This window comes from Aethalodelphis obliquidens, unplaced genomic scaffold (genome assembly GCF_003676395.1).
Source record: "Aethalodelphis obliquidens isolate GAN/ISIS:26980383/991018 unplaced genomic scaffold, ASM367639v1 scaffold18, whole genome shotgun sequence".
NCBI classification, from domain to species: Eukaryota; Metazoa; Chordata; class Mammalia; order Artiodactyla; family Delphinidae; genus Aethalodelphis; species Aethalodelphis obliquidens.
Genome location: NW_020837962.1, coordinates 14,133,069 through 14,154,378, shown reverse-complemented (window position 1 = coordinate 14,154,378; position 21,310 = coordinate 14,133,069). Strand labels below are relative to the sequence as shown.

The window sequence follows — 21,310 nt, the reverse complement described above, 5'->3', positions numbered from 1 at the left end:
TTAAGAATCCACCTGCCAATGCAGGGGACACGGGTTTGAGCCCTGGTCCGGGAAGATCCCACATGCTGCGGAGCAACTAAGCCCGTGCACCACAACTACTGAGCCTGCACTCTAGAGCCCAAGAGCCACAACTACTGAAGCCCATGTGCCTAGAGCCCGTGCTCCGCAACAAGAGAAGCCCGCACACAGCAACGAAGACCCAACACAGCCAAAAATAATAAATAAATAAAACAAATAAATTTATTGAAAAAAAGATGAATGAGATAAAAGTTGGTGAATTATCAAAAAGTTTGGTGAGAACATTCAATCTTCTGTCCTAAGTGTTATTTCCAACTTGAAAGGAACAAACACTATTCACCACAGCAATCATGCTAAAACATGAATTTTATGTTGAAGATACATGGCCTCAAGGTGTCAACAGTCCTTGGGAGAAAACTCTTAAAATTAAGGTTTCCTGTCCCATAGGTTGTCTTTTCACTTCGTTGATGGTTTCTGTGCACAGGTGTTTTGAGTTTGATGTAGTCTCACTTGTAATTTTTTGATTTCGTTGCCTGTGCTTTAGGTGTCATGTCCAAAAAAATCATTGCCAACACCCATGTCAGGGAGCTTTTTCCTGTTTTCTTCTTGGAGTTTTTGTTTCAGTATTAAATTATTTAAATCTTTCATCCATTTAGAGTTCATTTTTGTGAATGGTAAGATAGGGGTCTAGCTTCATTCTATTGTATTTGTTTATTTTAAATTTTTATTGGAGTATGGTTGACTTACAGTGTTGTGTTAGTCTAGCTTCATTCTAAAATGAAGGTTTCAGTGTTAAGGGAAAACTGTTTCTTAGTCTTAGAAACTCAACTCACTGATGATAGGATATAGAACAAATACAGATGTAACTTAAATTTTAAGGTTATCGGTGTATAAATGTACTCTTTCCCCCTGATCTTTCTAGATCAAGGCTTCTCAACTCTGGCACTACTGACACTTCGGACTGGAGAATTCTTTCTTGTGCGGGGTTGTCCTAAGTATTGTAGGATATTAACAGCATCGGTGGCTGCTACCCACTAGATGCCGGTAGTAACACCCCCACCTCCCGCCCGCCCCTGCACCCCCCCACCCCCCCACCCCCACCAAGTGGTGACAATTTAAAAAGCCTCGAGATTGTGCCAAATGTCCCCTTGGGGGCAAAATCACTCTCAGCTGAGAACTACTATTCTAGACCAGGTCCAATGGGCTAACCCAGTGCTTGGCTAGAAATGCAGAATTTCAGATGCCCTCCCAGACCCACCAAACAAGTCTGCATTTTGGTAAGACCCGGCCGATGTCACACCCACGCCCGTGCTCTCCGCCCCCCGCCCCCCGCGGCCCCTCAGAGTCGATGCCTCTCATTGCAGGAGGCAGATGAAGCCCTGCTGAGTAACCTGCGCCTTCAGATGGAAGCCCAGTTTCTGCAGGATGACATCACTGCGGCCAAGGACAGGTACAAAAAGGTAACCATGACCCTTCTGTAGCCCTTCCCCCCAAAAAAACAGTTCAGGGCACTCGTGGCTGAAAAAATGGGGTGGCTGGAGTGGGCTGCCCTGTGTGCGATGCCCCGAACCCAGCGGGGCTGGGCTGGTCGCTGGACGGCACCTAGTGAGCCAGACCTGTGGGGCTGTGGGAGGGGTGGCAGCGTGGGGTGTGTGCGTGTGTGTGCGTGTGTGTGTGTGGGGGGGGCGGTGTGTGTGTGTGTGTGTGGGTTATGGGTCGGGGGTCGCCAGTATCTGTGCAGGACGTCACAGTCCACAGAGTAATTGCACACAGATCCGTCTTGATTAAGCTGTAGCCTGTTGACTGGTTCAGCTCAGAAAATGGAGAAAATGCAAAAATTGTAATTTTTTAGCGCTGTCTCTGAGGGAACACATGGCACGCAGGGGCCTCCTCGCATGTAGCGCTGTGCTCTGCCCCCACCCCTGCCAGCTTCTCACAGGCCTCACGTTGGGGGGGGCCTTGGTGTTCTGGAAATGTCCAGTCCTGGAGCTGTGTAACCAAGGGCCAGTGGCCTAACCTCTCTGAGCTTCTTCATCTTTGAAATGCAAACGCCAGACTCTCCTTCCTGCACAGCCATGTCATCTGAGCATAGACACCTGTGGGTCTGGCCATGACCCTCAACCCTCGGGGCTGACCTCTCCAGGGAGCCTGGCCTCCCTCCAGCTGCAGTATCTGTGTCTCTGCCTCAGGACAGATGTGCACCAGGCAGCGGAGGGCAGGTCTGCCTCACAGGAAATGTTGGGGAGTTAATGCTGAGGGAGCAGCCTCAGCCAGGGACGGATGGAGTTGGTGGACACATACCCCAGCTCCCTCTGCACCGGCTCCCAGAGAGCCCGCTAGGACTGGTGCCCACAGGGGTAATTCACCTGAAAACACAGTGTCTCACCTCCCCGCTCCACTGCTCGTGTTTCCTGACATCTTTGCCCAAGCAAACTATTTGCACCCAGATCCTTCTCCCAGGATCTGTATCTTACTCAGCTGGGGCTGCTATGACACAGTACCACAGACTGGGTGGCTTATGAGCAACAGAAATTCATTCCTCTCAGTTCTGGAGCCTGGAGCACCGAGATCAGCATGCCGGCAGGGTTGGGTTCTGGTGAGGACCCTCTTCCTGGCTTGCAGACGGCTGCCTTTTTGCCATGCACTCACCTGGCCTTTCCTAGATCCGTATCCATAGAGAGAGTGACTGCCTTTCTTATCAGGGCACTAATCCCACCCTGGGGGCCCCACCTTCATGCCCTCATCTAAATCTAATTGTTCCCCAAAGGTCCCACCTCCAAATACCATCCTGCTGGGGGTTAGGGCTTCAGCACGTGAATTTTGGAGGGACACAACTTTCGATCTATAACTGTCTGCCTCTGGGGAAAGTCACACTGAGGCAACGTGAAGTAATATGGGTGAAGCACCTGGTACAACCTGGAACTTGGCAAGTGCTCAGGCAGCATCAGAGTCCCTTCCTGTCTCTGTGGGTGCCTGCTGCATTGTCTCACTGAATCCCAAAAAACAGCCTCAAGAGACAGTGTCCTAGGTTCCCTGTCAGCAGAGCCTGAGGTGCCTATAGGTGGGATGGGGGTTAGGAAGGCGAAAGGGAAGGGGCTGAGCTGGAGTCCAGGCTCAGCCTGATCCCATGGGGGCTCTGGAGCGTGAATCACACCACAAGCTTGGTCCCACCTTGAGGCAAGAGGGTTGGTCTTGTGTCCTGAGCCAGGAGTCATTGGTCCGGGTGGGGGATGGTGTGGCATTGGGGGCAGTTGCATAGCTTCCTGGCAGGATGACCACTGTGTGGCCAAGGGCAGTTCTGCAGAGGGGGCAGCTGTGCTACGTCGGCAGCTCTCGTGCAGGGAGCCGGCCCAGGCGATCTGCTGGTGAAAGGGACCAGGCATTGCCTTCAGGTTGTTAATCCCTCTTTTGTGGAAGAATCGGAGGTTTAGGCGGTTTGAATACCTTGCCTGAGGCCACGTGCAGCTAGTGAGTGAGGCAGTCCCCGCCGGACTGGCCACAGCCTGTCCTCTGAAGCACCGCCTGTGCTGCAGTCAGCAAGGTCCTTTGTGCCCTCCGGGATCTCTTTGTCCCCCATCCCTGCTTTTCTGATAACCCTGCATCCAGGGCGCTATGGAGACAGCGGCAAGGCAGCCACGGGACTGAAGGGAAGGTGACGTGAACTAAGCCTCGGTTTATTCATCGAGCCCAGTGTTCTCATGCAGATTAAAGGAGGCATAAAGCGGCCTCCGCACCCATCACCGTCTGTCCTATTTGTGGCGGTGGGACACGTGAAGGCATTCATCCTGCAGGTCACCTGGTACTGGAGGGGAAAATGTGGGGAGCTCAAGTTCTCATGAGAACGCTTTCCTCCCCCAACAGAACCTTCTGGAGATTCAGACCTACGTCAGCATCCTGCAGCAGATCATCCAGACCACCCCGCAAGCAGCCGCCGTAACCAGTGGCACGAGGGAGGTAAGAACGGGAGCCCAGGCGGCTGCAAGACCGCATGTGGGGATTTGTCCTGCAGCCCCGGGAGCCCAGAGACCCAGGGAGAGGCGCCAGGTCACCCCCACTGCGGATTCACATTCGAAGTTCACTCTTCTGCTCTTTCACTCAGATCATGAACGTGGGTATTTAGACATCTGAGGACATAAACTGTGCCCCTGACCATCTTCTTAGGTATTTCCTCTTGAGGATTACGGGCTGTCCTTCCTTGTCTAGTTTATAAGAAACTTCCAGACTGTTTCCCAAGCACTGTAGCACTGCTGCATCCCCACTGGCAACGGATGGAAGTTTCTGTCGCTTTGCTTCCTTGTCAACGCTGGGTATGTCGGGTTTTTACTTTGGTTTTGCCGCTTGCTACTCTAATAGGTATGTTGTGTATCTCGCTGTGCTCTTAACTTGCATCCCCTCACGCCTTAATGATGTTGAGCATCTTTTCGTGCGCTTATTTGCCATTTGTATAGCTTCTTTGTTGGACTATCTACCCAAGACTTTTGCCCATATTTTTTTATTGGGTTGTTTGTTTTCTTATTCCCCTTATCAATTTGACCATAATTTTGAATACAGAGAACCTCAGACAATTAGTGACTCTATTTTCAAGGTCAGGCTCTGCTAGTCTGGGGCATGAAAACTCTTGGGAAAGGATAGAGGTGATTGAAGCCGATTTTTAAAAAACTGGGATTTGGATGTAAAACCTTATTCCCAATATGTTCCAAATCCCTTCCTCACTTAGCTCGCTAGCAGGGCAACACGATATTGATGTATTTTTTCCCCTAATGTGGTTTATAGGATTTTGTGACGCATGATAGGATATTGTAAAAATAAACTGAAAAGAATGCAGATTAAAACAAAAATGTCATGTGTCCTTTCTTCAGAGGAATGTTACGCTGGGACAGGGTTTTGTAGACTGTTCAACTGAGAAGACTCTGGGTTTTTCTGCAAGGATGACTTAGGACAGAAGTCTACCCAGGCCCACACCCTGGAGAACCAGTGGGCTAGGGTGTTTGTTTGAACCTAATTTTTTTATATCAAAGCTAAAGAAATCCCCAAATTTGCTTTCAGAGACACTTTTGAACCCTGCCAAGTAACATCTAAGAGGCAGGAGAGTTACTTTTTTTGGCCTTGACGGGGATATTCTTGTCCACATTGCCCACCAATGACCCCAACTGAACTGGGGTTGCCACTAAGACCTAAAAAACAGCTTCTCCTAAAGCATAATTTTCTTTGTCAGAGACTTCTTTCCAGACACTTTAGTTCTGTTTTGCAGACATTTTTCCTTTAGTTCATAGGTGTTTTACATCAGAGCATACTTTTAAAATCACATCATCTGTTCCCTTGTAACCCTGTTCTTCTGAGTTGTACTAATGTAGCGCCATCTAGACCTAGTTTAATAGTGTCAGTGATCACCAGAGACCCTCAGCATCGTTGCCCAGAGGCTTGAGACAAATGCAGCATCTGCAGCCCGACCCCCAGCAGACCCACTGTGTCAGAATCTGCATTTTAGCAAGGTGCTCAGGGATTCGTGTGCACGTTAAAAAGCAGATGTAGAAAGAATCACATTCTTTATTAATCTCAGCTGAAAAATTCTACATACGAGCTAGGTGGTTGCTTTCAGGTTTGCCCCTTTGACTCTTGTTACTGTCCTAGAAAATGCCCATTGAGTTCGCACAAAGGATATAATTAGCGTTGCTTCCTAGGAGCCTGGGGTTAATGTGTCCATAAAGCATAAAGTCAGTGTCCTGTAGCCAGAGGTCCCTGGGGCCACCCCTGTGGTCCAATCAAGCTGGGTTTATTACTCCCCACAGGAGGGGAGGGTATACGCCGTGGACGGGGACCTGCGCTGGTCTGGGTACTGTTGAGGGGTGGGGGGCTGGTCTTATGGCTGAATATCCCCCTATTTTGTACCTTGGAGGCCAAGGTATGGGGTGAGGCTAAGGCTGTGCTTGGTAACTAAGCACCATCACTTGAGTTAGTGGTCATTTCTGTGGTTACACAGTGATCGCTTGGTCTGAGCTCAGACACAGTTGCAGAGCCGGTCTTGTTTCTGTCTTGTTCCCCTGGGATCCCAGAGTGACATCTTTAGGTGTTGAGGTGGCATCATCTGTAAATTTATAAGGAGGGAGCATCATGCTGGGGGGTGTTGGTTAGTGCCGGCTTCCAGCTGACAGCTGCCGGCTGTCTTCCTTCCTCTACAGTAAGTATCCAAGGGCCTCCTGTGCGCGAGGCACTGTGGGGGCACCTGTGGATGGACATGGGGAGGATGTAGTATAAGTAGGAGCTGGGCGGTGAGGAGAGGCGGGGCCAGACAAGCAGGCCGGGCCCTGGCGGGGAGGTGGGTGAGGGATTTGCAGCGTGTCTGCGTCCATGCTGTGGCTGCAGGTCTCAGCTGGCATGTTTGCACATCCTCCATGTAGTGGTACCCAGAACGTGAGTCCCCTCTGCTCCCAGCTGTCCCCACGTCTGTGTCTTTGGGGCAGGGAGGCGGGAGCCGAGGCACAGAGAAGCAGGGAGGACAGAGAGAGAGAGAAACAGACTGACAGACAGGGAGAGAGACACACACAGAGAGACTGAGAGAATGCACATCTCCGCTGGGAGACTCAGAAAGAAACACACCATCCTTAGGCAGCTCTGTCCCCAGGCCCACTCCTCCTCCCTTGCTCTCACTTTCTCTGTGTCTCGTTGCTCCGGCCACTTTGCAGGCAGCTGCAGAGCAGGGGCACCTTCAGTGGGTGGCCGTGAACGTGCTGGGCTGTGACTCTGCCCGGCAGGGGGCGGGGGGCGGTGTCTCTGTGTCAGAAGGTGCTGCTCTAGAGAGGCCAGGCTCTCAGGAAGGGGTTTAGATGTTTCTGAATAATGTGGAGAGGCTGGTGGGAAAAGGGCAGCTGCTCTGCAGAGTGTGGAGAGGTTGAGGGTGGACCTACTTCCAAAACATTCGGGGAGCACCAACAGGGCTTCCCCTGTCGCCATGGCCCCTGCTGTGTGCCATGGGGACGGCTCAGCACAGTTGGTGGCTCTGGCTCAGGGCTCAGGCTTAGAAAACAAAGTGAAAAGGCAGTGAGTGGCCACGGTGGGCCTACCTGAGTCAGCTTGGCTGCTGTGACAAAATACCGTAGACCAGGTGGCTCAACCAACAGACACTTATTGCTTACAGTTCCGGAGGCTGGAAGTCCAAGGTCAGGGGGCTGGCAGATTTGGCCCCTGGGGAGAACCCCATCCCGGCTGGTAGATGCCACCCCTCTCTCTGTCCTTTCCTTCCTGCCCGCATGGAAGAGGGGGCCCTGGTGTCTCGTCCTTTTCTAATAAGGACACTAATCCCATCATGAGGGCCCCACCCTCATGACCTCATCTAAACCAACCCTCCTGCCAAAGGTCCCACCTCCAGATGCCATGCATTGGGGGTTAGGGCCTCGGCCTGCGAACTTGGGGGGATGTAAATATGCAGAACACAGCGGCCCCTCTCCTCCGAGTGTGAGCATGCTGAGTCTGGCTTCTTTGTGCAGGCGAAGCTCTTGACGGAAAGGGAGGTGGCCACCCTGCAGAGCCAGCTGGAGGACAGCCAAGAGGTGCTCTGCCTCCTGCAGGCCCAGAGAGCCGAGCTGCAGGCCCAGGTATGCCCGCCCCTCCTGTCTGCCCCTCTCATTCAGGTGTCTCGGGCCTGCACAGGTGAGCACTCGTGCATCTAGCGCTGCGAATTCTACAGACTCAACACACCTGTGTCCTCAGCCCTCAGAGCCGCAAACAGCATCCTCAGTGAGGTGACCAGCAGTCCACTCCCCGGGACGCCTTCCCGCCCAGAATGGAAAAGCCCTGGGCCAATGGCGGCAGTGGGTCCCAAAAATTCGTGGTCCCTGGAGATCCCCCGCAGGCCCCCTTTGAGCAGCTGCCCCTCCCCCACCGAGGGTAAGCTATCCCCACTTCTGCATAACCGATCTGTCTTGCCCAGTTTAACCTTGTTTTTGAAAATAAGAAATGGACATACGTTGGGGTTCTTACCCTACGCTCGCATGAATCTGTGCTTCCTGTTTCTCTTCTCATGACCTAAACTCTCTCCTTCGGAATTTGACTGCAGCCCTGGAGAGAGGGGTTGTGCTGGGATTTGCTCCTGCTCAGAACTTGTCAGCGGAAACTTTGCATTTCCACCCCACCCCTTTTCTTTTTTCGGTGACGCTTAGTTTGCAAACGAGCAGAAAAGCTTTTTGCAAACTTTGCAGGAAAGCGCAGTCCTGTCTCTGTGGCCTTCCTTTGCGGTTAATGAGCTTCGTGGGTCACCTCACCCCCGCCAACCCTGTGATTCCTCCAGTTTTCTTCCTCTCGTTACTGTACACCGGGCCATTCTGATGGGGACGTTGGGTTAGAATACGCTTCTTGCGCTGTGTAACCACATTTCCCAAATCCAAAAGTAAGTTGACGTTCGGTTTGACGAGTACACATAAGGGACAAGGGAACAAAAATTTTAAAATCTGCCCCTCTAGAAAACCCAGACCATTAAAGGCTATATGTGACTTTGTCTCTATCCCACCAACGCCTGACAAGATCAAACCCTGCTGAAGCCACGTGAGATGTGGTGCTTTTGGTGGGTGCACGGTGCCCTCCAGATCTCAGGACTTGAGTCCAGAATCCTGATGCCTGCCCCCCCCCGCCACCCGACCCCTCCCTGTGCAGCAACTCAGGGGCCACGGAGAGCAAACGGGGGCCTGGGGATGGTCCCCGAAGGCAAAGACCCCAGCTCAGGAAAGCGAGTACTGCCCTTAAAACGCGTCCTGCTCTTGTTGACAAACCACGGCTTGGGGACCAGACGCACCGTTTTGGTGACTTGGTGAATGTGTGGTTTCCTCTGAGGCCCTGAGAGGATGGAGGGAGGGCCAGGGTGTGTGTGTGTGTGATGTGTGTGCACGTTTTTATATGTGTGCATATGTGTATATGTATATGTGTGTATATGTCTGCATGTAAGTGTATGTGTATATGTAAGTGTGTGTATGCGTGTATGTGTGTGTATATATTTGCGCGTTAGTATATGTATATATGTGTGTATGTAAGTGTATGTGTAAAATGTGTGTATGTAACTGTATGTGTGTACGTGTGTAATGCATGTGCATGTTTTTATATGTGTGCATGTGTACATGCAAGTATATACGTGTATATAAGTGCATGTGTGCATGTAAGTATATGTGTGTATGTAAGTGTATGCGTGTATGTGTGTGTGTATGTGTGTGTACGTGTGTGTGTGTGAATGAGTGTTTAGAGAAGTGGATGCACACCCAGTCATGGTTCTAGACACCAGTGTTTTCCAAACCACCAGTTACAACTCATTACTGGGTTGTAAAATGAACTCAGCAGGATCGACTGGCTTGAGAAAAGAAGGAATTCACAGCACTAGCCTAAGACTGAAGAGGAAATGACAGGGTGCATGGCGAGTAGAGGCAGGATTTATTTTGTGAAACCTTTGTTTTAAATATATCTGTATGTGTGTTTAAGTATATAGATTTGTGCAAATACACACATGTACTTATATCTTTGTATGATGTCTATGGTTTGTGATGTAAAATGTAGCTCTTCCAGTGGCCACGGTGATGAGGTTGAAAACCTCTGCCCGAGAGACTGAGAAGGACCCCAGTCTCCTCAGGAGATGAGGGAGCCCAGCCTGATGTGGTGGGCACATCAACCGGTGAAGTCCGGTTCCAGGGCGAAAAGAATGCTTGTCTCTCTGTGAACTCATATGCATTTATTGACTATAAAAGTAAGACGGGGCTTCCCTGGTGGCGCAGTGGTTGAGAGTCCGCCTGCCGATGCAGGGGACACGGGTTCGTGCCCCAGTCTGGGAAGATCCCGCATGCCGCGGAGCGGCTGGGTCCGTGAGCCATGGCCGCTGTGCCTGCGCGTCCGGAGCCTGTGCTCCGCAACGGGAGAGGCCACAACAGTGAGAGGCCCGCATACCAAAAAAAAAAAAAAAAAAAAGTAAGGCGTTTCATAAAGGGTTAGCCTAGTTTCTGAGAATATGAGATAAAGCTCTCTGCTTGGCCGCCTGTCCCCACCCGTAGCTGCTGCAGAAAGACTGGCTTGTCTGACTCTGAGGTCGTTGTCTCTCTAACTGCGGGGGGCTTCACTGTCTCTTCTGTGCCATCCCCCCGCCAATCCCCTGCCCAGCAGTCTGGTGAAGCCCCTGGGCCCTTTCTGAGAAAAATGTTAAAGGCATATGGCTTCCGTCAAAGGTTTAGGACTATGGGAAGCTGAAGCTAAAGGGGCTTCTGTATTGTACTTTGCTTCTGCCCTTGTGTTTTGAAGGTTCTCATTTATACCTGGCGTATCAGAAGAAACATTTCAACAAAGTGTCTTGTTGGAAATGAATAGCCCCAGCCACCATCTGATGCCTTTATTTCTTATTGCATTCATAATTAAAAGTTACTAATTTGAACTTTTATGTTTATTTTACATTCTAAGTCTTTGGTAAAGTCACATATTAAGGATGACTGAAATACTTCCAGAGGAGCTCTGTTGGCATAGTTGGAGAGAAATGCATTTGAACTAATGTGGTATAAAACTGTAATAAAACAGAAATTTCATGTATTTGCCAAAATTCTGAGTTTGTAAAATTACCTTCATTTCTTTGGCATCACGTACTTACATTAATAATAGTAAAATAAGATATTGACATTTTCCATAAAAAAAAGAAAAATGTCAAAGGCATAAAGTACATAGAATTAAAAGGAAACCAATTATATTGAAACAAAATATTATCTGCCGAATTAGTTATCAAAATACTGCCAAAGCATTTCCTCTATAATAATATATGTGCTTATAATAAGTAAAACCTAGCAGGGGGTCTGATGAAACATGAGTCATATTAGTTTTCTCTTGCGGCCATAATAAATTTTCACAAAGGTCAGGGCCTAAAACAGCACTTCCTTGTGATCTTACGGTTCTGCAGGTTAGAAGTCGGGGCAGGCTTGGCTGGTTTCTCTGCTCTGGGGCTCACAGCCCTGAAATGAAGGTGTCATCCGGCCTGGGTCCCCCGTATCTGGAGGTTCTTGTTGGGTGGTGGGCCGAATCTGCTTCCTGTCCCATTCCTGTCATTGGCAGAATTCCCTTCTGTGTGCCGCTGGGACCAAGGACCCTATTTCTCTGCTGGCTGTCGGCCAGGATTTACTCCAGACGCCGTCCACCTTCCTTGGCCTGTGGCCCCTCCATCTTCAAGGACAGCAATGGTGCTTCGAATCTTTCTCATGCATCTAATCTCCCTGATTTCTGCTCTTAAGGGCCCGTGGAATTAGGAATAATCTAGAATAATCTCCCTGTTTTTTAAGGTCAGCTGAGTAAGAAGTTCCTTTGCCGAGTAACATAATATATTCATGGGCATACAGCTAAGGGGCAAAGGTCATGGGGCCGAAAGTCTGCCTAATTAGCTTGAATCAAAACACGCACGTGGCAGGACCCACCTGAGAGCTTCTGACTCAGTGGGTCTGGGATGTGGCCCAAGAATTTTTATTTCTAAATTCCAGATGCTGTTGCTGGTCGAGGAACCACACTTTGAGAACATTGATGTAGGGGTGGTCCAACGTTGGGCCAGAATATTCTACACCTCGGGCACCCGGGTTCCTGGCTCGGGCTCTCCATAGCCTTATTCACGAGATGTTCATGGCTGGCTTTTTGCTGATTTTAAAAGGCTGTTGTGACTTCCCAGTGGAGTAGCTGAGCTGAGCGTTCCAGGGGAAACTCGTCAGCCTAGCCCCTCAGCAGGGCCAGGGCCATGACTGGGGACATGATGGGGGTCAGGGGAGGGGGAGCTCCTTGCAGCCTGAGGGCTCCAGCCGGCAGGGCTGTGGCAGGTGGCAGCTGGTTCTGCCTATGGTTAGGGCATCTGATGCTTCTGGAACCCTCCGTCGCAGGGGGAGGTCCCTGAGCCAGCAGCATCGGTGTCAGCATCACCTGAGGCTTATCAGAAATGCTCGTTCACGGGCCCGTCCCAGATCTACGGAACCAGGAACTCCGGAGGGCCCAGCATCTCGTTTAACAAGCCCTCCAGGTGGCTCTGCAGGCTCAAGTTTGAGAACGTTTGTCCACAGGTTGCCCAGGACCGCACCCACGATTGGAGCTGAATGTGGACCACACACGAGACCCCTGGGGATGGCACTTCTTCCAGGCGGATGAGAAGGGACAGGCGTTCTGGTTCTCTAAATTGCATCTGCTGAGTTTCTGTGACAGGAAAGTGAAAAAAGTCAGATTATTGGGAAAGAATACTCCCAGGTGTCATTTCTCAGTAAAGTCCCTTAGCGCCACCTGGTGGTACGTTTTGGTAAGACAGCGTGTAATCGGCGAAGGGCACTTGATTTCTTTTTCCTTTTAGAAATGACCTTGGATCCAAAGGAGTCTGGGTGCCTAAAGGGACTGAGGCAGGAGGTCACCTCTCCAGATGCGCTCACTGTGAGGCACTGGCCCGGGTCCCTGAGGACCATGCTGTGCAGAGGCAAGACCTGCAGCTGTGCTGAAACACATCTTTCAGCCGTTTCTGGCCAGCCCCACGCGAGGTCCAGGGAGCACTGAGCAGAGCCTGGCCTGGCTCCTGCTCCGGCCGCCCAAGCCTGGTGGGGAGACGGCTATCAGCCGGATCTAAGCGGTCCAAGCGGAAACACACGGTCACCTAGCTCAAGATGAAGTTCCGGCTGCCTAGAGGCCCACACCTCCCACCTGCCTCTTTCCACCCGCCAGGGCTGTCTGTGGGCTGCTCTCTCCCCCTCTCCTCTCTGGACCCCTCCTGTGGATCCTGGCACCGGCGCCTCTGCTCCCCACTTCTCTCTCTGCGAGTGGCTTTGCTTCTGCAGCACCTGGACCGGCCCCACCTCCTCCTGGAAGACTTCCGTGATGTCCCCAGCACCCTGGGCCTCTCCGTGGGCTCTGTGACACCTTGGGCTTTGTTCCTGTGACCGAGCCGCCTCCCTCTCTGGGCTGTGGCTCCTGGAACGAGGGTTTCTTTCTCCCACAGTCAGGCTGGGGCGGGACGGCCTCTGAAGCCCGTGCCGAGATCACTCCCATCAGAGTCATTGCATGAGCCCCCTTTGCGCTGCTGCAAGTGGGGCTTTTATTGGTTTTCCTGAACACCCCGCCCTCTGATGAATGGTTTAAATTATTGAGCTGTAACACCAGGTGCTGCGGGCACAGCCCTTTCCTGCTCATGCGGGAGAAAGCTAAGCTTTGATGAAAGGCAGCTGTGATCGGCTTTCATGCCTTCCTGCTGCCCGGTTGACACTGGGATCGCTGGACCCCAGCCATGCCAGCCTGTGACCCGCAGGCTTCGTTCTCAGGACTGCTCCGTGGAAATGGAGAGTCTTACGTGGGGATTCATCCACTTCGGATGGCTTCTTGTCTCTGAGATTTGAGCCTCAAAGGGGTCCTTTAAATTCCTTACTTCATGGAAGCATTTCCTAGAGTGTGTGAACACCGGTGTGGGTAAGAGCATGTGGTCACACCAAGAATCAGAGGCTGTGCCTCAGTATTTGACATCCCAGGAGACTGTTTGAATGGAGATAATTTTTAATGAGGAACAGAAACCTGGTCAAACTCGCTTGGTTTATTTTGAAATAATTTTAGACTTCTAAGAAGCTGCAAAAATAGCTCAGAGGTTTCCCGTACTCTCCACCCAGTTCCCTCAAAGTCAACCTCTTAATAGCACAGCACCAAGGTTGGAACCAGGACATTGTCGAGCACGCCATCCTGGTAACAGATTTGCCTGAAATCTCACCTGTTACCCTGCTCACGTGTTTTCTGGCCCTGGATCCTGCTTGCATTCAACTGTCCTGTCTCCTCAGCCTCCTCCAATCTGGGACAGTTCCTGCCCATCTCTGTTTCTCATGACCTTGATGGCCAGTCCTCCTGTGGGACGTCCCCCCATCTGGACTTCCCTGATGCTTTCTCGGGGCTGAGCTGAGGCTCTGCGTTTGCGGCAGGAACACGACAGAAGTGATGGGTCCTCGGTGCCTCTCACCAGGAGCACCATGTGGCTGTGTCTTTGTACTGGGGGTGAGACTTGGGTCACCTGGGGTGGTGTCTCCAGCTTTCTCGACTGTGAAGATATTTTCCCCCAAAGGAGCAAGATATAAAGGGGCTGATGACCTTTGGGAACAGGGCGGGCGGCGGGAGCTTCTCACTCTCCCCGATTCCCTCTTTTCTCTCTTTTGCCGGCTGTCTCATCTCTGTTGCCTTTGCCTTTTGGCTTCATGTCTCTGTCTTTCCGAAGAATTGCCTTTCTCAGTTTCTCCATGCACTTTATGAAAGATTGTTTCTCCAGGGTGGTGGCTTCAGACCCTGGGCTTACGTGTCCCAGTGAGTCTAGAACCTACCACCAAGTCACTGCTATTCCTGAGATCCCTTCCCAGATGCCCGGAGAGGAAGCACGTGACAGGCCAGCCTGAGTCCTGGTTCTGCGGCTCTGGTCAGGGGAGTGTGGTCGCACTGCTGCCCGGACACTTCCTACGTGTGAGATGGGACAGTCTTCAGACATGGGGATGACACAGGCCAGTGGACGGCTTCCCAGAGTGTCTAGTGCATGTACCTCTCCCTCTGTTCCTTCCTTCCTTCCTCCCTTCCTCCCCCCCTTCCTGATGCAACAGATCCATTCCTGACAACCTTTGTCGGCTGCGTCTGCCGGTGTCCTCACTAGGGACGTCACTGTTCCACGGCCACATCTGTACATAAAGTGAGGAATCAGGCTGTCGCAGGAATAATCACCCTCTACATGTCCAATGTGCTCGTTTAGCTGCATGTGTGAGGCGTCTTGTGGTGGACATACATGAGGTTGGATTCAGATACCTATCTAGTCCCCCGTGACTCAAAAAGTGTGACCCGGAGACCAGAGCCATGGGCATCGAGTGGGAGCCGCTTAGAAATGCAGCCCTCCCGGGCTTCCCTGGTGGTGCAGTGGTTAAGAATCCGCCTGTCAATGCAGGAGACACGGATTCGAGCCCTGGTCCGGGAAGATCCTACATGCCACAGAGCAACTAAGCCCGTGTGCTTACAACCACTGAGCCTGCGCTCTAGAGCCCGCAAGCCACAACTACTGAGCTCGTGAGCCACAACTACTGAAGCCCAGGTGCCTAGAACCTGTGCTCTGCAACAGGAGAAGCCACCGCAATGAGAAGCCTGCGCACCGCAAGGAAGAGTAGCCCCCGCTCGCCGCAATTAGAGAAAGCCCGCGCGCAGCAACAAAGACCCAATGCAGCCCAAAAAAAGAAAAAGAAAAAGAAGTAACTAACCTTTAAGAAAAAAAGAAAAGAAAGGAAATGCAGCCCCTCCAGCCCCCCCGGACCTGCTGAGTCAGAATCTGAGCTGAACAGTATCCTTGGGGGGTTCAGATGCACGAAGAAGTTTGAGAACTCTTCCAGGAGAAGTGGGTTTGGTTTGCTTGTTCTATTTTGCTTTTGAGAACCGGCCATGCCTGTTAGATCTCTTCTCTTTGGGAAAATGAGGTTGTACTAAGCTTGTAAGTCAGAACGCTGTGGCCCTTTAGGGGTTGTCACAGCTCTTACAGTGAATGTGAGGCCACCTCTTTTTATTTTCCTACCTTAATTTTGATTTGTCCTGCATAAGTAGGTAATTAATGTTTCCCTGAAGTTATTTTATTTATACACATGTGCGAGTGTGCACACACGCACACACACCCTTTAGCTACCACAACATATACGTAACTCTACTGATCGGAAATGAGGAGAAAATTAAGGTGCCGTAGTGACTGAATAAGATCAAGGAAACTTCCTCCCTTAATTATTTCAGTAAAAATAGCATCTTATCTATTTAGTACATGTTCTTCTTTTTACTAATTTTTCAGCTGTCAGATTTATGCTAACTCAGTACATTATGAAGAATGTGCTTTGTTCGAGTTGCACATTTTATTCCATGGACGGCAGTTTTCGTTTCAGTTTCTGGGGTTGTCATCTTCCCACTGCCTTTGCGGGGTGGAGACTCTGCTAGGGCAGATTTCCAAGGGTGCTGATGCAAGCGTAAGGAGAAGGGGTTCACATCCCTCTGTGGCTTAAGGATTCCCTGCTGACAGAGAAACAGAGAAACAAACCCACAGAACAAATAAAACTGGATATGCCGCGTCCAGGGTATCCCTGCCGGGTCTGTGTCTTAAGCGAAAGGGTGGGCTGGGTTTCCTTACAGCTGTGTCTTTGCCCACAGACGGCGGCCCTAGAACAGGCCATCAGAGATGCCCACGAGTGCTACGATGAAGAGATTCAGCTCTACAATGAGCAGATTGACACCCTGCGGAAGGAGACTGAGGAGGCTGAGAGGAGCCTGGAGAGGTCATCCTACGACTGCCGGCAGCTGGTGGTCGCCCAGCAGACCCTGAGGAATGAGCTGGACCGGTATCACCGGATCATCGAGAACGAAGGCAACAGGTGGGGTCAGGGGTGGGCAGAGCCTGTGGCCACAGCGCCAACCTCTCTGGCTGGCCACTTACTTGTTCCACAGATCTTTGCTGAGTGTCTCCTGTGTTACTGTTCTAGGCAGTGGGGATGCGGCCAGGAAGGGAACCCCCAAATCTGTGACCTCACAGAGCTTGAATATTAGTCGGGGAGACAGGATGAGTGGGTTTGTAGCAGAGGGCGTGTGGCTGTGACCTGTGCTCTGCAGTGAATCGCAGCAGGGAGAGGGGAGAGGAGGCGAGGGTGACGGGGGAAGTGTTTGAATGTCAAGCAGGGGGTCAGAAAGCCCCCACGGAGAAGGCTCCCTTCAGCTCACAGGCCTCTGGGGACATGAGTGTCTTAACAGAGAGGATGATCAGGCGTGATTATTGAGGTGCTGCCGGGGAGGGGCCTGCACGGGACCTGGAGCTCAACCAGCGCTCAGTGTAGGTGTTATTACTGCTGCTGCCGTCGTGACTCTGACCACCTGGTTGGGTCAGTAATGTGGCTGTCGACAGGCCGTCTGGTCTCCTCCACATAATGGAACTTTGACTTGAACTCCACTGGGAAGTAGATCTCTGTCTCCATCTCATCATCATTCACAGCTGCACCTGCATCGTCTACGGTCCATTTTCTAGATGTATTAATACATCTATATAGGGACTTCCCTGGTGGCACAGCGGTTAAGAATCCGCCTGCCAAAGCAGGGCACATGGGTTGGATCCCTGGTCTGGGAAGATCCCACACGCTGCAGAGCAACTAAGCCCATGAGCCACAACTACTGAGCCCGCATGCCACAACTACTGAAGCCCGCGTGCCTAGAGCCTGTGCTCCACAGCAAGAGAAGCCACCACAATGAGAAGCCCGCACACTGCAAAGAAGAGTAGCCCCTGCTCGCCGCAACTAGAGAAAGGCCACACGCAGCAGCAAAGACCCAACGCAGCCAAAAATAAATAAATAAATTTATTTAAAAAATACATCTACATCAACTATGTCTACACCTATACCTACACATAAGTCTACATCTATGTCCTCATCATCTGTACGTGTGTACATCTACACTGCATCTACATTATCCACCTCATCTGTAGCTACACCTACAACATCTTCATCTATACCTACACCTACACCTACCTCTACATCACCTACATTTATATGTACATCACCTACACCTACACCGACATTATCTGTACCCATATCTACATCATTTACATCTGTGTCACCTCCACATACACTTATATCTACATTATCTATAGCTACACCTACATCTTTATCACCTAAATCTACACCTACACCTATACTTCAACTATACCTAAGTCATCTCTATCTACATCATCACGTACATGCACATCTACAACGATGTCTCCGTTATTTATAGCCACACCTACACCTACATCTATGGCTACATCAATGTCTGTATCTGTAGATATTCAGAGAACAGATTGAGGCCAGCCCCCTCCTATAGGGACTCTGAATCTCTATTAAGTTGAGGTTCTTCAATTCAGTCTTGCTGATTTTGGGGGGTTTAGATTGGGTTAACAGAGAAGCACCCAGACACAGGAGCACTTCCTTCCCTCTCGCTGGGGCTGTGTCTTGGCTGTGAGTGCTCTAATGTGTAGGAGGAAAAGCGAGACTTTCTTTTGTTTTCTCTAGTTCTGGTCAACGTATTGTGCTGAACTCTATATTTATGTCACAGTGAATGCTTCATGCACACATATACAAAAATAAGTCTTGAACGGGTATTTAAGCGTCCTTGTGAACATTTTTGTTTTGGGGGCAGGGCTTCATCAAAAGGTAACTGGATACCCCTTTTGTTGGTTTATATATTACTCTTAATTTTGATATAATTTCAAATTGATAGAAATGTTGCAGGCACAGAACAAGGAAATTCTGAATCCTCTTAGATTCACCAGCTATTTATGTTTTGTCTCAATTGCTTTATCTTTCCACTGTCTCTGATTATATATAACTATTTTTTTAAAAAGACCAGTTGGGGCTTCCCTGGTGGCGCAGTGGTTGAGAGTCCGCCTGCCGATGCAGGGGACATGGGTTTGCGCCCCGGTCCGGGAAGATCCCACATGCCGCGGAGCGGCTGGGCCCGTGAGCCATGGCCGCTGAGCCTGCGCGTCCGGAGGCTGTGCTCTGCAACGGGAGAGGTCACAACAGTGAGAGGCCCGCGTACCACCAAAAAAAAAAAAAAAAAAAGACCAGTTGGGCATATTATACCCTGGTTGCCCTAAATACTTCAGCCTGGGCTGGCCATTCTCTTATTTAAAAAAACCTCCAAAACAAAAGAATTACAATTTTTTTATAAGTGTGTTTCACAGCTTTGACTTGAGCTCAAAGAGATGATTATTCCTTTCCGTTGTGCTCCAGTGTGTACATGTGTTTGTGGTCCATGAGCAGTTGGATCTGGAGAAAGCCTTTTTCATTTCTGCTGGACATTAGAGCATCCCTCTTGCCCGCCCCCCATCTGTTTGGCTCAGTGAATTAAAGCTGGAGATCACCCTCTTTCTGGTTCTTCTCGCCAGGCTGAGCTCTGCCTTCATTGAAACTCCGATTACTCTGTACACCGTGAGCCACGGAGCCTCCCTCAGCCCTCGACACGGTGTGAAAGGTGAGTCCCCAGCCCTGGCTTCTGCGACATTCTGTCCTGGGAAAAAGGAAAAATCAAGCGGCTTTCTCCCTAAACTCAGCATTCATACTCCCCGTCCGTCTGGAAATTCAGTGCTTTTATGTGAGGTCCCTTCTCTCCCTCACTGATGTCCTCCAACAGGTGCTGAGTGACTGAGTCAAAAAGTTTACAAGGAGAAAATCAGATGGGGGTTAGACCCCCTCAGGGACGCCGTCCGTGAACATGAGGCATTTAACTGGGGAGAAAAAATGCAGCTCAACATTTACTTGGGCAAGAAGTGAATACTGAATTGTATCTATTCACCGCCCCGCCCCCCCCCCCCCCCCAGTGAAATGAACTCTTTCATGCAGAGGTGCTTGATCTAGTGTCAGGAGCAGAGTAGATGCTCAATTTTTGTTTGTTCTCTCTTCCATTCAAAACTGAGCAGAAATAGCTTGGTGGGCAAGCGCAGCTTCTGCCTTCAACATTTGGTCCTTTGAGGATGGTTTCACGCGCCTGTGAGATGTCAGCTCACAGCTCAGTCTCCCCAGTCCTGAAGGAACAGAACAGTGCCTGGGAGAAGAGAAGCCTGTGCTTATAGTGCCTTCAAATCCAGGGGTCTCAGAAAGCTCAGAGGGCTTTGCAGAGATGGGGTGCCAGAGTCGGAACGTTGCTGCCAGGGGCAGGGGTCCCAGACGCCCAGGGCCAGCTCCGGGGGCAGGGGGCTGTGTACAGGGTGCTGGTCTTGATGCTGTGCGGTCGCTGTCTGGACGTTCTTCACAGTTTTGATTAGCGGGCCCTGAAATTCGGCAGCTGGTCCTGCAAGTAAGCCCTTCTCCACGCCTGCTCCCAGCCACCTGCTTTGTGGTGTCCCCACTGCGTCCCCCCCATCATGGCTTCACGGCCTGCTCACTCTGCCCTGTCACTGAGGGTCAGCCCCACGGGAGGCCCTTGCTCTGTGCAACTGAGTCCCCTGGTTAGCGAAGGGAGGGAGGGGCTGGAGAAGACTTCGGGATGAAAAAGTTTAAAAATCACTGTGAGCAAAGCTGGAAAGCCTCCCGGGTGAGGCAGGGTGAGATTTTGTGTTACACTTTCAGTTTTTCCTCTTAGCTGATCTGAGGAAATGAATATGGCCTCGGGCACAGGGGATTCCTGTTCTGAGTTTGAGAGCATCACTTCCTCTTATCGCCCAGGAGGAAGGGGACGCTGAGCAAGGGGTGTCTGTGTTCATCTGGCCTGGGTTGCGAGCAGGACAAGGGAGCTACTCCCCATGGCCGAGGCCATTCCGAACCCGTCAGAGGCCCAGGCAGCTCTGCCTTGCTCCTTTGGGGAAGCCTGAGGCGAGAGTGCCCTGTGGACTGGGTTTCCACTGTCTGCTCTGTGGATCCCAGTGTCCCCTGTGAACTCGGGGGGCAGGGGGCTTGGTGGGCACTGGAGCCCTGCTCCCACACAGTGTTACTGCAGGAGGATCACGGATCTCAGTCGGTTGTACCCAGTGTGATGGGAACTGTGGGCACCTCCCTCCCCTCCGCAAGCCCAGAGGGGCCGAGGGACTTGTCCAAAGTCACACAGTGGCCGGCAGAGCTGGGTCCTCAGTGTGGGCTGTGGACGCTTCAGACCCGGGGATCTTTCCCTGTTGCTTTTGATCATACGTAGTAAACCCCACCCCAGCGCTAGACAGGGGGCTCCAGGATAATTAGTGTATTTTTCAACACATACATTTTCTTCCTCTTTCATTGGTGATGATACTTGCCTCATTGTCCTTTTTTTTTTTTTTTTAAAGATCTCGCCAGGGCTGTGCAGGATATAACAATAGCAAAACCAAGACAAAAAGGCCTCCCCAAGAACGTTCCAAGGAAAAAGGAGATCATAGCGAAAGACAAAGCAGATGCAAGTCGGGAAGAGGCACCACTGAGAGGTCCTGAAGACGCAAAGCCAGGGCAGGTGGTACCTAAAGAAGAGGGTGAATCTAAGCTCGAATCAGGGGAGGGAGAAGCAAGTCCCCCGACCGTGGACGGGGCTCCGGAGGATGTCCCAGACGGAGGGAAGATAAGCAAAGCCTTTGAAAAACTAGGCAAGATGGTCAGGGAGAGGGTGAAAGGCCCCAAAGAACCCGAGCCCCCCGCTGACCTGTACACCAAGGGGCGGTATGTGCTGGTCTCCGGAGATGCCAATTTCGTGGACCCAGGCTTCTGTTCCTTCTCCGTCCCGGCCAAAGGGGGTGTGGTGGTTTCCAAGGGGGACGACTCTGTGCTGCCTGACAGCCACGTGGAGCCCTCTCCCCAGCAGCCGGAGCCCC

The 21,310-nt window shown here is 51.2% G+C and overlaps 1 protein-coding gene across 1 annotated transcript in view; it reads left to right on the top strand.

Annotated features, from left to right (window-relative positions):
- BFSP1 (beaded filament structural protein 1) overlaps window positions 1-21,310 on the top strand; it is a 37,696-nt gene that overhangs the window by 15,623 nt on the left and 763 nt on the right. The window contains exons 3-8 of the mRNA XM_027118320.1: window positions 1,383-1,478; window positions 3,880-3,972; window positions 7,503-7,610; window positions 16,171-16,391; window positions 18,929-19,014; window positions 20,795-21,310. The exon at window positions 20,795-21,310 is cut by the window's right edge and continues 1 nt beyond it. Of these exons, the coding sequence (XP_026974121.1) occupies window positions 1,383-1,478; window positions 3,880-3,972; window positions 7,503-7,610; window positions 16,171-16,391; window positions 18,929-19,014; window positions 20,795-21,310 (1,120 nt within the window). The remainder of the gene's footprint in view (window positions 1-1,382; window positions 1,479-3,879; window positions 3,973-7,502; window positions 7,611-16,170; window positions 16,392-18,928; window positions 19,015-20,794) is intronic.